The 13,255-nt window shown below is 44.6% G+C and overlaps 1 protein-coding gene across 1 annotated transcript in view; it reads right to left on the bottom strand.

Moving 5' to 3' along the window:
- Positions 1-13,255, bottom strand: part of MBOAT2 (membrane bound O-acyltransferase domain containing 2) — a 126,481-nt gene that overhangs the window by 62,398 nt on the left and 50,828 nt on the right. Inside the window, exon 3 of the mRNA XM_047069236.1 lies at positions 8,826-8,903. Within this exon, the coding sequence (XP_046925192.1) occupies positions 8,826-8,903 (78 nt within the window). The remainder of the gene's footprint in view (positions 1-8,825; positions 8,904-13,255) is intronic.

Genomic DNA, 13,255 nt, shown 5'->3' with positions numbered 1-13,255 from the left:
ACCTCACTGAATCTGATATGCCTGCATTTTCACGTTTTAACGTCTGTGAAATCAAGAATGCTCTCCCAACCGGCAGCAAGTAATCTTCTTTAGTGGTACATAAAATAACGGTATAATGGCATCTTGTATTTAATGAAATACCGTATACCTCATTCAGTCTCTGCTACGGTCCTATGAGGTACGAATTATCATTGCTCCTAAGGTACAAATGAGGAAAGTGAGGGTAGAGACGGGCTAAGTAACCCAGACGGTGCGACCACGCTACCGAGCGGGTGAGGACGGGGCGGGGTGGCTCTATAGCCGGGACCTCAACCACAGCGTGACCCTGCCTGTGAACAGATCTGTACAGCACAGCACCACATGCGACCTCACAGGGGCCGTTCAAGGTGAAGAGGGCCTAATTCTGGCAGGAAGGGGGGAAGAGGAAAAGGGGAAAGGGCTTCGGCCCAGAGCTCACATGCTGTCTGACGGTCAGGAACGCATGCTGCGGTGGGGGCTCCCGGCAAACAGAAAGGAACCGAGCGTGAGACGGCAGAATGTGTGCTCCAACTACAAATGGCTCATCACGTCTGGGCCCGTCCGGGTCGGGGAGCGAGAGCCATGACCCAGAGCGGGCAGGAAGGCAGGGCAAAGGCACCGAGGCGCTGCCAAGCGGCCCAGCTGCAGAGAGCCAACGCGGAATCCGAGGCAGAAGGGAGCCACGGTCGGGCAGACAGTTAAAAAGGCCGTCGCGGCAGGAGAGCACGGGCCAGAGCAGAGGGCAGGCCGCCAGCGGGCAGACTAACGTGAGCGTCCAGGTCCAAGGCTGAGGAGCAGGATGGACTTGGGCATCAGGAGGGAAGGGACGGCAGTTAACGAGTGCTCATGACGTGGCAGGTGCCGTTTTAAATGCGTCACAAGTGTGTCGCCCCCAGAACAAGCCAAGAGGAAACCAAAGCACCAAGAGTTCCTAGTGACGGCCACGCGTGGAGGTGACAGGAAGCAGCAGGGATCCCGGATGGGCCTGGGCTGCTCAGCCGGAAGACGACGCCAGAGAGAGCGTCAGCGAGGAAGCAGGGGGCCGAGGCCCACGAGGCCCTCCGTGCTAACGAGGGCTGGGTGCCGAAACGCACAGGGCAGGGGAAGGGCCAGCACCCTTCTCTGGCCGGGGGTGGAGGGGGGACACCTGCAGACAGCCAGCTCACGCCTCCTCCCCGTAGGGCTCGTTCCCCTCCTCCTCCCCCTCTTACTACTTCTAAACACCTCACCCTGCATCCTTAAGGATCATCTGCCAAGAATTATCTTTACCTCCATCTCAGAACTTTTATTTACTAAAATTTATTTATTTTGAGAGAGAGAGAGACAGAGAAAGAGCAGGGGAGGAGCAGAGAGAGAATCCCAAGCAGGCTTCATGCTGCCAGTGCAGGGCTGGAACCCATGGCTCGAACCCATGAACAGTGAGATCATGACCTGAGCCAAAATCAAGAGTCAGACACTTAACCAAGCCACTCAGGCGTCCCTCAGAACTTCTAAATTTTTTTTTTTGATATTTATTTAGTTTTGAGAGACAGAGATAGACAGAGCGTGAGTGGGGAAGGGGCAGAGACAGAGGGAGACACAGAATCCAAAGCAGGCTCCAGGCTCTGAGCTGTCAGCACAGAGCCCGATGCGGAGCTCAAACTCATGAACTATGAGATCATGACTTGAGCTGAAGTTGGACGCTTAAGCGACTGAGCCACCCAGGCGCCCAAAACTGAGAATTTTAAAAATATTTAATTCAAGAACAACGGTAAACCTATTACATGCCAACATAAACATTTTTGTGACAAATATATTTTCTAAAACCAAAACAAAATTAACGAGAAGAGTGGCAATGTTTTACGCTTGTGCAAGTCTCTGTAACCCCTGACTTAACAGATGACAGCTGAATCCGCAAGGGCTCTACTGCGGTGTCACACAGCAGGCTGGAGAAAGCCCCATCCTGCACCCGTGAGAGAATGAAAACGAAAAAGGCAAATCACGTCTAAATGTCGTCACAGAAACCGTCCTGACCTTCCCACCTCCTAGCAGGGTCTCAAGGACTCCTGGGGTCTCTGGACCGCACTCTGCAAACTCCTCATCGAGAGGGGGGCAGACAATGGCAGTCCAGAGGGACAAAGAGCAGGGCAGCCAGATTAGCCCCCAGATCGGAAAAGAAGTGGGGACGCAGGAGAATCTCTGCCGCGTGTTAGCAGACACGAAAATTAGATCAAATAACAAATTCTGCTGGTGCCAGTTTCGTTTCATTGTTTGGTGGGGGAGGAGGGGTGCAATATATCAAAATCATGATCTCATTCCCCTCAATTCTGATATAACCTCCCTTTATCTGTAAAAAACACTGCTATAGAAAATATTATTGCTAATAAACATATGTTCTATTGGTATTGGGGGTAGGAAAAATGACTTACTTACAGAAGCCATCAGATGAAGCCCAGGTAAACTAAGAAACTCACCCAAGAATTAGAATTACAAGCGTTAGCTTCCCAATAGTGTTCAAACGAAGATTAAATTATTTTACTTTTATACACACAGGTTAACAATGAAGGAAAACAGCCCTGAAATAAAATGGGTGGGGCACTGATCATTGCCCATAGAAAATCCACACACATACAGCGGGGGAAGAGCGGGGTTTAGTAGCTGGGTGCATAGGCTCTGGCACCGAACAGATTTGGTTTCAAACTCAGAGCCTGCTGAGGACCAGGGTATAGACCTGGGGGAGGTATGTAGCTCTGGGAAGCTGAGCTTACAGTCTGAGAGCACAGGGCAGTTGTGAGGACCAAATGCGAACTCACTTCCGCACTTAATGTGTATCTGACATAGAATTTGGATTTAATAAATGTTAGCTATTCATGGTAACTTAGCTATTATCAGTTTATTAGCGATTAAAGTTCTGTTGTCCTTTGGGGATTTTACCCTATTCACTTCTTAACTTTTATTCTTCCCTTTCATTGGATTTTATTTGCAATCCTTTAAAGTTTGTTTTCTAACCATTTTAAAGCTCTGGTGTTTAAGAAAAAAGCTCTGCATAGTAATCTAAATAACAGCTCTCTAATCACTGGGGTTTAAAAATCTTTTTTTATGTTTATTTATTTTTGAAGGAGGGAGAGACAGAGCATTAGAGGGGGCATGGACAGAGAGGGAGACACAGAATCCAAAGCAGGTTCCAGGCTCCAAGCTGTGGGCACAGAGCCCGACGCGGGGCTCGAACTCACAGAGTGCGAGATCATGACCCGAGCTGAAATCAAGAGTCAGACGCTTAACCGACTGAGCCACCCAGGTGCCCCCTTCATGAAATTTACACAAAAGCTCAATTTTCACTGTAAAAAATAGATGCCCATCATTTCTATTACCCTCTATCTTTCCATAATTGCTCTAAAATGAATTATTTAATAAGCTAGCAACAAGTAGGAGGAGGTCAGCACTTTTTTCCCTACACAAATCAATTATTCAGAAGTATTTTAAAATTCTATTTCTTGTCACATTAAAACAGCATTTTAAAATCTGTATTTATTATGTACTTTATAAAGCCACTCACAATACAAAGGCTCAATGGTGGCTGCTATCCTTCCAAAAAACAACTAGGATTTTTGTGCTGTCTGCTAAACAGGTGAACGATTTTTGTTTCTCCAAGTAAAACACACACACACACACACACACACACACACACACACACACACACACACACAACCTTGAGCAGAATTTCGGTCAATAAACAATCTAACAACATCCAGGAATTTCACAGATCTCCACGCGTGACAGTTACTGGTTTTGTGACTGTGTTCTAGTGAATTGGCCTTCTGGAACCTCCGTTTCATGGTCTGTACATAAATTACACCCTCCCAACCCCTGTTGGGCGGTTAAATGCGATGTTTATAAAAAGCACTCCGCAAGGTCACTGGCACCTGAAGCCGCTCCATCATTCAAATGCCAAAGTCAGAGTCCAAAGGCTCGATTGCATCACACTGCTTCTGACACCGTGAAGACAATGCTCACACATGTCAACACATGTATGGTAGAAACGCACCACAGGCGGTTCATCAGTTAGCAAGCCCTGATTTTCCAAAACCACTTCCCCATTTCTTACCTAAAAGTGAAAAAACAAACAAACAACCCAGTCTCTAAAGCTTTTATCCTCACAAAACTTCAACAAGGACCACCTATTTTATGTAAGTTGCATGTGTTATGACGCACAACTGAATGAGTTTGCTCACCATTCTAATACATGGTTATGTGAGCTTTTTAATGTTTCTTTCAACATTCTGGCAAGGATTACGATCTTAATGTAAAAGTAAAATTAGTTTTTATATTGGGAGGGGGACAAAACAGAAGAGACTCCTAAATATGGAGAACAAACTGAGGGTTACAGGAGGGAGTGTGGGAAGGGGGAGGGGGCTAAATGGGTAAGGGGCACTCAGGAATCTACTGAAATCATTGTTGCACTATATGCAGTTTGGATGCAAATTTTAAAAAATTAAAAATAAAATAAAAAAATAATTAAAAAAAAGTAACATTAGTCTCCAGAAGTACCCAAAACCAGAAGATGAGTCCTTACACTTTGCCAATGACAAGCCCTCTTATTTTTAATTATTATAATTTTCTAGTTATTTTTAATAATGCAAGAATTATTTTTTTAAAAAGAAGAATATATTCGCCTAATTGGATAATATCTCCAAAACTTTTGTTTTTTAACTGATTAATTTGGAATAAGATATTAATCTGACATTTTAGACAGACCTGATGTGGCAGAACCTCATCGAACAAGCAATCTGTGCATATTTCTCTTTATTCTAACACATTCAGATGAATAGCACCACCCAAAGTAACACCTTTATTTACTAAGGGAGGTGTATTAGTCTCATTAGCATCCCTACATTGATGTAATCCCCCTACTTTATATAAAAACCCTGCGTAAGCCTAAGAAAAAAAAAAGCTTCCCTTACTTGCCCAGGGATGACTGAACCATCTTAACAGAGAGATCCAGTTTACGATTAGAAATAAACGTGGACTTCAAATACCTCCAAAAGAGACTGTATTGGTGAAATGGTATAAAGGGATCTGAATCACAGCCTTTCCTGAGTGCAGGATTTTATGGAACGATGCTATGTCCTCAAGATTCTTCCGAAATCCGACAGAACCTGGACATCCGATTACCCATCACCAAGTAATAATTTTTCCTCCCTGTGAGAACTGAGCATACTTAAAATCCTTAGACCCTAAGCACAATATGCCACAAGGCCACTGCACCTTTGTAGATAAAGATACCTGCAACTTTCTTCTACAAAAGAGTAACAAACACACAAAACTCACCCTTTGCTGGGGACCCTCTCCCTGTTGGCTCTCACTACTTTTCCTCAATCAACTTAGGGTATTTCTTTTCTAATGTTGCATCCTCATGATCATAATGCTTAGAAGCAAAAAGTTTGAGTCCCAGGTGCAATCAGACCCACCCACCTAGTTCTAATCCCAGATCCATCACTTACTAACCTGTTTCCCTGTGAAACAGATCTGACACAGTACCTCCAAAGGCTTAAGTGCCGGTGCATGTGCTTTGCACAGTGACTGATACACAATAATTACTGAAGCATTACCTATTATAAACAGAAGGTAACATAAAAAACCAATTTTGGGGCGCCTGGGTGGCTCCATCGGTTAAGCGTCCGACTTCGGCTCAGGTCATGATCTCGCGGTTTGTGAGTTCCAGCCCTGCATCGGGCTCTGTGCTGACAGCTCAGAGCCTGGAGCCTGCTTCGGATTCTCTGTCTCCCTGTCTCTCGGCCCCTCCCCTGATCATGCTCTGTCTCTCTCTGTCTCTCAATAATAAATGTTAAAAAAAAATTTTTTAATAAAAAATAAAAAATAAATCAATTTTAGAATTACTTATGGTTTTACAACTGAAATTCAACTTCTAGCCCAGCAATACCAAAAGAGCCTGTATCTTTATCCCAAACCACTACAAGGCTTCCAAACATGGTCCACAGAGAGCATAAAAGAAAACATCTAAGAGTCCAGTTTCCTTCCTGCCACATGTTATTCCCTCTCATGGGAGGATAAGATTGTCCTCAGTGAAGTTAATATTTTCCCCAGAGTTCCTGCTGAGCCACGAACCACTGCTAATTAACTTCATGAGGACAAATTTTCAAGTGACTTGAGGTTTCTGCCTGCCAGATGCCATTTCCGAGATCATCATTCCTTCCTCATAGAGTTGGGGCAGTTCCTAACGACATTTTTATCCAGGAATCCATGCTGCAGGAGTCTTGTTAGTACTGGCAGGTAACAGGTGGAAACAAACCTGGACGGTCTGCTCTTTGGGGTCCTCCTGGACTGAGATAACAGCCAGAGCAGCTGTAACTGCCTCTTCTTTCCCCAACCCCACCCCGACCCCCGGGGCTGCTGCTCTACAAGAGCCTAAGGGGCAGAAGGACACGGAGGAAGGGGGCAGGAACCAGGAAGAGAGCTGTAAGTCAAGCCGTGGAGCGCTGTAGCAGGAACGAGTATAATCTGTCTGGAAATACGAAACCAAAAGCAGATGAAAAAAATACTCAAAAGCAAGAGTCACAAAATACTTATTCAACAGAACAGAAAAGATAACCTCACCTACCGAGAGCTTCTATCATCTATATGCTCAACAACGGGACCAAAAAATAAGTAAAAGATCCCCACCGAGTTCATTTTCTGGGAAGAAGACAGGACGAATTCCAGCGCACAGCACTCAGCGTGATGGCATTGAGCGCTTACAGCAAGCTCTGACATGGTATCAGGAGGAAAAATCCCCAGCAGAATATCTGTAACTAAGAATGACCTCTGAGAGCAGATCGTCCGGAATGTGAACAACTCTTCCTCCTGACCGAACCCTGTATGCAAACAAAAGCTCACCTGGACACCCAGGGTACGAAGCAGGGAGGCATGTGCTCTTTAGCTGAGTCACCGGTTTAATCTCATTTAGACCCCAAAAAGTGAAGTGACTTGGCCAAGGTCCCAAAGCAAAGAGTCTGAATTCAAACCCATACTCCAAACCAGTGCTCATCCGGTCAACCACTAAGGCCATCCGGTGCAAGAGTCCGAATTGGGTCCCTGCTCATGACCTAGCCTGCTGTTTGTCATCATCCATAAAGGAGGCAGCTGAGGAAAGTATTTGTCAAAATACGTCTCAAGCCTTAAAAATACACTTCCGCATAATTTCTACTTAGCACCAAATATCTGTGCTGTTTCCAACTGTTTCATTCTACTGAACATGTAGTGAATGGGTGACGCACACACAGTCTGGGTTTGACTACTTTCCAAGCCAGCCGCTCCCCCCTTTATGCTTCCCCAGCCCTGAGTGCATTCTTCTTTTCTAACACTCATCGCAGTGCGATTGGGAGTGTGACAGTAAGCATCTCGCTGAGACAGAGCACGTCCTCGTGTGCAGCACTGGGTCCCAGCACAAGCAAACAAGTATCTGTTGTGCGACTGTCTTAACGTCTCCAACCCAACGTGCATTTCACAGGGTAAGGACCCTATCTCCGTTATCTGTAAGTTTCTGGAAACATCGAGGCAAACAAGATATGTTTGTTCAAATTGGTGGGGGAGGTGGGGCGACATAATGGTAAATTTAAAACTACTTTCCTACACCTCTTACGATATAATCCCATTCACAGCTTGGCAACCCGTCAGACAGGTACAAGTTTACTGTATATATCTACACCTTTTACGTTTTTTTCTCTAGATCATTTGTTTTGTTGAAAATTACGTGCCAAGTTATAACGAAAATACTTCAGGTGAACTTCTCTCAGTTAACGGGCTTTTCTACTCTTCCTGTTGTAATCATCCCACATTTCTGCTCTTTGTATTTAAATAATGGCAGTCCCTTTGTGCTGTGTTCCAGAAGTCTGAGAATTTTCAGAACTCAAAATAAGTTTTCCCATAGAAAAGTTAGAAAACAAAAAACTAACACGAAGGGCGCTTAGGTTCCCACGCCTGTCCACAAAGGCTTATTTAGCACATCAGAATAGCACAGAGCCCAGCCACACAGTGCTGCCTTCTCCGGGAAAATGCCTCCCTAATTCCAGGCGGGTATGCCTGAAACACACTTCTACTGCCCTTCCTCTTCTAAGGCCTACACCCACTCCCCCATTCCCATCCACTGTGCTTCCCTCCTCCCATTCCGCACTCCCCTCCCACCCCGGGGACAGAGATGGAAGGGAAGTCCAGCACCTATGTCCAGGTTCAAGAATGAGATCCGGGACTTTGCTGCAGGTAGAACAGGAGACAGAGCTACTATGCTGGCAGCCGCGAGGTGGAGGCCAGGGCTCTACAGGAGGCAGAGGCTGCAGCCCAGCAGCAAGGGCTCGAGGAGACTACTGGGAAAGAGCTTGCTGTCATGCAGAAGTCACGGTATCATTCATTCATTCATTCACTCATTCATTCATTCCATAAATGCTTACTGAGAACATACAACCTCCTAGGTGCTGCACTATATTCAGAAAACAAAACAGACACCATGTGCCTGCTGTTTTGCCTCCCAAGGGACATTTGAAACTATCTGGGAACATTCATGGGTGTCCCAACTCGAGGGGGAAGGTGGTAGCAGCATCTAGTGGGTGGGGGCCAGGGATGCTACTCAACAGCCTGCTGTGCTGTCCCCATGTCAGCGTTACCCAGCCTGAGGTGGCAGCAGGGTGGAGGCTGCCGGCTTTAAGCAATTTAGGACAGCTCCTCTTGAGAAAATTATCACAGTTTAGAAGGATTTTTAATGTAACAGAACTGAACTGTGATCTGATTCTATCAGAGTGAAATGAGCATTGATATGTACAAAGAGGGACACTTACTTGTGCATGTTCTCCACTCCTATGATGATCATGATACAGTAGGAAATTCCACTTTGTACGAGAAAATGTAAGGCATACCTATAAAAATAAGAGCACCGTTAGAAGAGGGACACCCACCCGCAGACATCAAGCTGGAGCCATTTAGGCTACAAAGTGCTTCTGTTTAACACGAAACATCCCCAGATAAAGAAGAAGGAGTCTCACTTCCGCGGCCTAAAATTCTGTGACACCTTAGAGGGAGTCCCACATCACAAGCCCCAGAAGAGCTGGGAAAATTAAACGAAACCCCATAAAGGCGCACTCAGTGCCCTGGCATGCCGCGTTTCCTAGCTACGTGAAAGCACTGTAGGGTTATGTGGCTCAAGGATTACAGCTTTTTCCATAACTCAAGGCACAATGACGAAAAGGTAATAAATCTGGATTTCAGAACAGTCCCGACAGAACATTAGTTATTTGTTTTCCCAAATACCTAAACTGCTTCTCCTAAAGCAACAAAAAGTACCAAATGGTAGTATTTACTACAAACCAGGTACCCCCAAATGTATTTATTCTGAAAACACGATGGCTCTAATCAAATAATCTTCTAATCCTTAACCTGCAGTCACCTATCCATAAAAAAATTCTGGCTAACGTGACACAGAAGTCCCTAGTGTTCTAATGTAGAGATCCACCACTGAATGAGAAAACTAACTTATCCATTCATTTCACAACATTCAGGCAAAACATGATGAACATCTCGGTTGCAAACTCAATCCAAACCATCCCTGAGATCACGCATATATGGGCACACACACAAACTTACAATTTCCTTTCCCCATCGATGGCATGAATAATTTATGAAAAAAATTTTCATACCCTTGTATACAACTTACAATATAAACAAGGATCTTAACCTGTGATTAAAATTACTTTTTAACCTAATCATTATGGAGTCACAGGCACCACCAATGTGGAAAAGTTACTTAAATTTTTGAATAAATTTTTCCATAGATATATTATGAGAAGTAGGCGCCACGGCAGGGCCACAGAAGAAACATATTTTATCCTCTATACAGAGTATGCCAGTCTGTCTGTCTCCACTTCCATCTAACACACACACACACACACACACACACACACACACACACATACACACACACACACGAAAATGACATCGGCCTGGAATACCACTCTAACTAGAAAGTCATAAGAAAGCAGAAAAACACGTATGAATATAAACTGAAACAGAAGGAAGCTTTAAAAACATTAAAACACACACTTTTCTATTTCTAATTAATTATCCACCTCCTATTTGTGGCCAGCATTGACAATTCACTGACACATCTAATGTGGAAATGCTGAGGAGGACTGCTAGATACATTAAGGGCTTTATTAACTGAGAGTAGAACTCAGTAAAGACATTCGTCTTGGGGTGCCTGGGTGGGTCGGTTGGTTGAGCGTCCGGCTCTTTCGGGTCAGGTTACAATCTCACTGTTCATGAGTTCAAGCCCCACATCGGGCTCTCTGCTGACAGTGCAGAGCCTGCTTGGAATTCTCTCTCTTCCTCTCTCTCTCGCTCTCTCAAAATAGATAAACTTTAAAAAAAAAAAAAGACATCTTAAAAAATTTTTTTGAGGACTCTTGGGGAAATATGTATTTTTTTCCTTTTCTATGAGTAAATTTCCTTGAAGCATAGGGATAGACAACAACTTTAGAAGCTAAGGGTTTCATTTCTCAAACAGCTCATGGTTCCTTATAGCACCTTCAGATGCCCCGTCCCCTGGCATCACTGTTCAGAAAATGTGCTTGGCGATCTTCTGGGGTGCAACATAACGCTCTGCCAGCCTCCTGTTGTACAAGCTTTTATTACTGTGACAGTTCAAGTTCATCCATATGAAGCAATCTGCAGTCGCCTCTGTTCCATCCACCTCCACGACAAGCATCAAGGTGCTTTTCCACTCACGTATATGGCACTGGTGGACTTCACAAGCACCCACATGCGCTCACCCCACTTGCTCTCCTTAGTAAACTGAGAATAAATACAGAGTGGCCACTTAGTATTTTTCAGGCTTAGGAGGTAATAATGAAAGGCGTTGACTGGGGAATCTGGCACACAATAAGCACTCAACTCTTAAGTACTATTAGTAAAGTAGAAATTCCAGATGGGAGGTATCTTAAAAGTCTATTATAATCCAACCCTCATCATTTTAGAGCTGAGGAAACTAAGTCCTAAAGTCACATACCTAGTTAATACCCTAACTGATGGTAAAACTCAAGTTGTTTCTTCCTGGGCAACTCACCCACTGGCTGACTCTTCAAGGGGCGGGGCGGGAGGGAACCCACACACTGGGCTTCATAGTCTCTCAAGCTGCCCGAGGACTTGGAAAACAAAGGGATCCTTTATCTCAAAAGTTCAGTTTGTTTTTAGATCTCACATCTTACTCATTTTGAATTTCAAATCACACACAGGTATAAATTTTACTTCTAGCAAAAAAGGACACAAGTTGAAAAAAGGTTGAGAAACGCCTCTCCCGATTGTTCAACTGATCTGTAGTGAGCATGTGTACTTTCTGACAGGCACCGTCCAGGGCACTAGGAATACAGACTCAATAGGACACAGCCTCTGTCCACGGAGAGCTTCCACTATAGAGAGGAAGACGGGCAACTAACAGACGACGTGATCAATAACATACTGTGTGGTAAACACTAAAAAAGAGATTAGAAAACCTAAAATTGCCAATCTGGACCACCAACTGCACGATAATGACAGATGATAACTATGATGACGGCCTTGACCCTGGGTGATTCTCCAGGTTCACAACGAGCTGGCTACTGGGCTAATAAGCTCCTCTCTGTAGTATTACACCTTTGGGGTCTCATAATAATCACGGATTCCCTTTCACAGATAAGGAAATGAAGCCAAAAGGGTTTGAGTAACATGTCCAAAGTAAAGGGCTCCCGGTAGAACCCAGGTGTGACTTCAAAGTCTAAGCTCTGTTGCACTACCCTTCACGGTTATCAGAGAGGGTTAAATAAAGTGTAAGCAAATTCTCAACTTGCAGATGATGGTTTAAAAAAAAAAGCTGTGGGGCGCCTGGGTGGGTCAGTTGGTTAAGCGTCCGACTTCAGCTCAGGTCACGATCTCGCGGTCCGTGAGTTCGAGCCCCGCGTCGGGCTCTGGGCTGACGGCTCAGAGCCTGGAGCCTGTTTCCGATTCTGTGTCTCCCTCTCTCTCTGCCCCTCCCCCGTTCATGCTCTGTCTCTCTCTGTCTCAAAAATAAATAAACGTTAAAAAAAAAAAAAGCTGAGAGAAAACAGAAGTAGGTAAAGTAGCCAATGATATTTACAAAGTACTAACGTATGTCTTCCGAAAGGGAAGCCGTCCAAATCAATAGCAGCTACGATTACCGTTGAGCCTAAAAACACAGGGTGTTGAACTGCAAAATGAAAGGACACTCGACTACTTCCCTCACATTCCAATTAGCATACAGTTATGTGAGCCGGGTGCAGAGACTACAAAAACTTCTCTTGGGGCGCCTGGGTGGCTCAGTCGGTGGAGCAGCCAACTCTCGATTTTGGCTCAGGTCATGACCTCATGGTTCTCGAGATCGAGCCCCACATCAGGCTCTGCACTGACAGCACGGAGCCTGCTTGGGATTCTCTCCCTCTCCCTCTCTCTCTGCCCCTGCCCTGCTCACTCTCTGTCTCTCCTGAAATAAATAAGCAAAATAAATAAATAAATAAGTTAAAAGAATTTCTCTTCCCAAAGAAAGGAATATAAAACATTTTTTCCTGCGAGAAAAAAAAAGAAACAGAGAACTCTATTTTTAAAAATCCTGGTTATCACATGTAATCTGAAATACTAAAGAGTATAAATAAAGTCAGGCTCCTCGTGGCCCAGTGTGTGAAGCATCTGAGAAGGCAAGAAAACACCTGCTCAGTCCAGACCTCGGACGAAAGAGAGCATGCTTCCCTTGGTGGCGCTGTGTGTTGCAGGGCCCCGAAAGATGCTACTTACATTTCAATTTTCTACTCTGTTTACACTGACCACAACATGAATGGTGTCCTTGGACTTGGCCGCTCCGAACTACAAGCCTTCCCCAGCCCCTCTCTAAAATGTGTCACCCAAGTACTGAAGCACTGATGGGTGAAATATGTAGACTGGGATATAATTTTAATTCATCCAGAAAAATAAGTCGGGGAATAAATGAGAATGGAGGAATTTTCAAAAACCGCTGAAGCCGGGTGATGGGTATACAAGGGCTCATTATTCTCTGTGCATTTGTACTTGAAAAGTTTCACAACAAAATTTTAAAATAAAATATACGGAAATACTACCCCCATGGCACGATTTAAGAGAAGTTTAAATTGAACCCCCTGAGAAACGAGGAAAACTTTGATGATATGTATTTGATGGCGTCGAGGAAGTGGAAAAGGCCACGGGGGGGAAT

The sequence above is a fragment of the Lynx rufus genome, unplaced genomic scaffold (genome assembly GCF_022079265.1).
Source record: "Lynx rufus isolate CCGP_SWC_20201006 ecotype Redwood Valley unplaced genomic scaffold, mLynRuf1.p SCAF_8, whole genome shotgun sequence".
In the NCBI taxonomy this organism is placed as follows: Eukaryota; Metazoa; Chordata; class Mammalia; order Carnivora; family Felidae; genus Lynx; species Lynx rufus.
The sequence above is the reverse complement of the archived record's forward strand: the minus strand, read 5'-3'. Positions and strand labels throughout refer to the sequence as shown.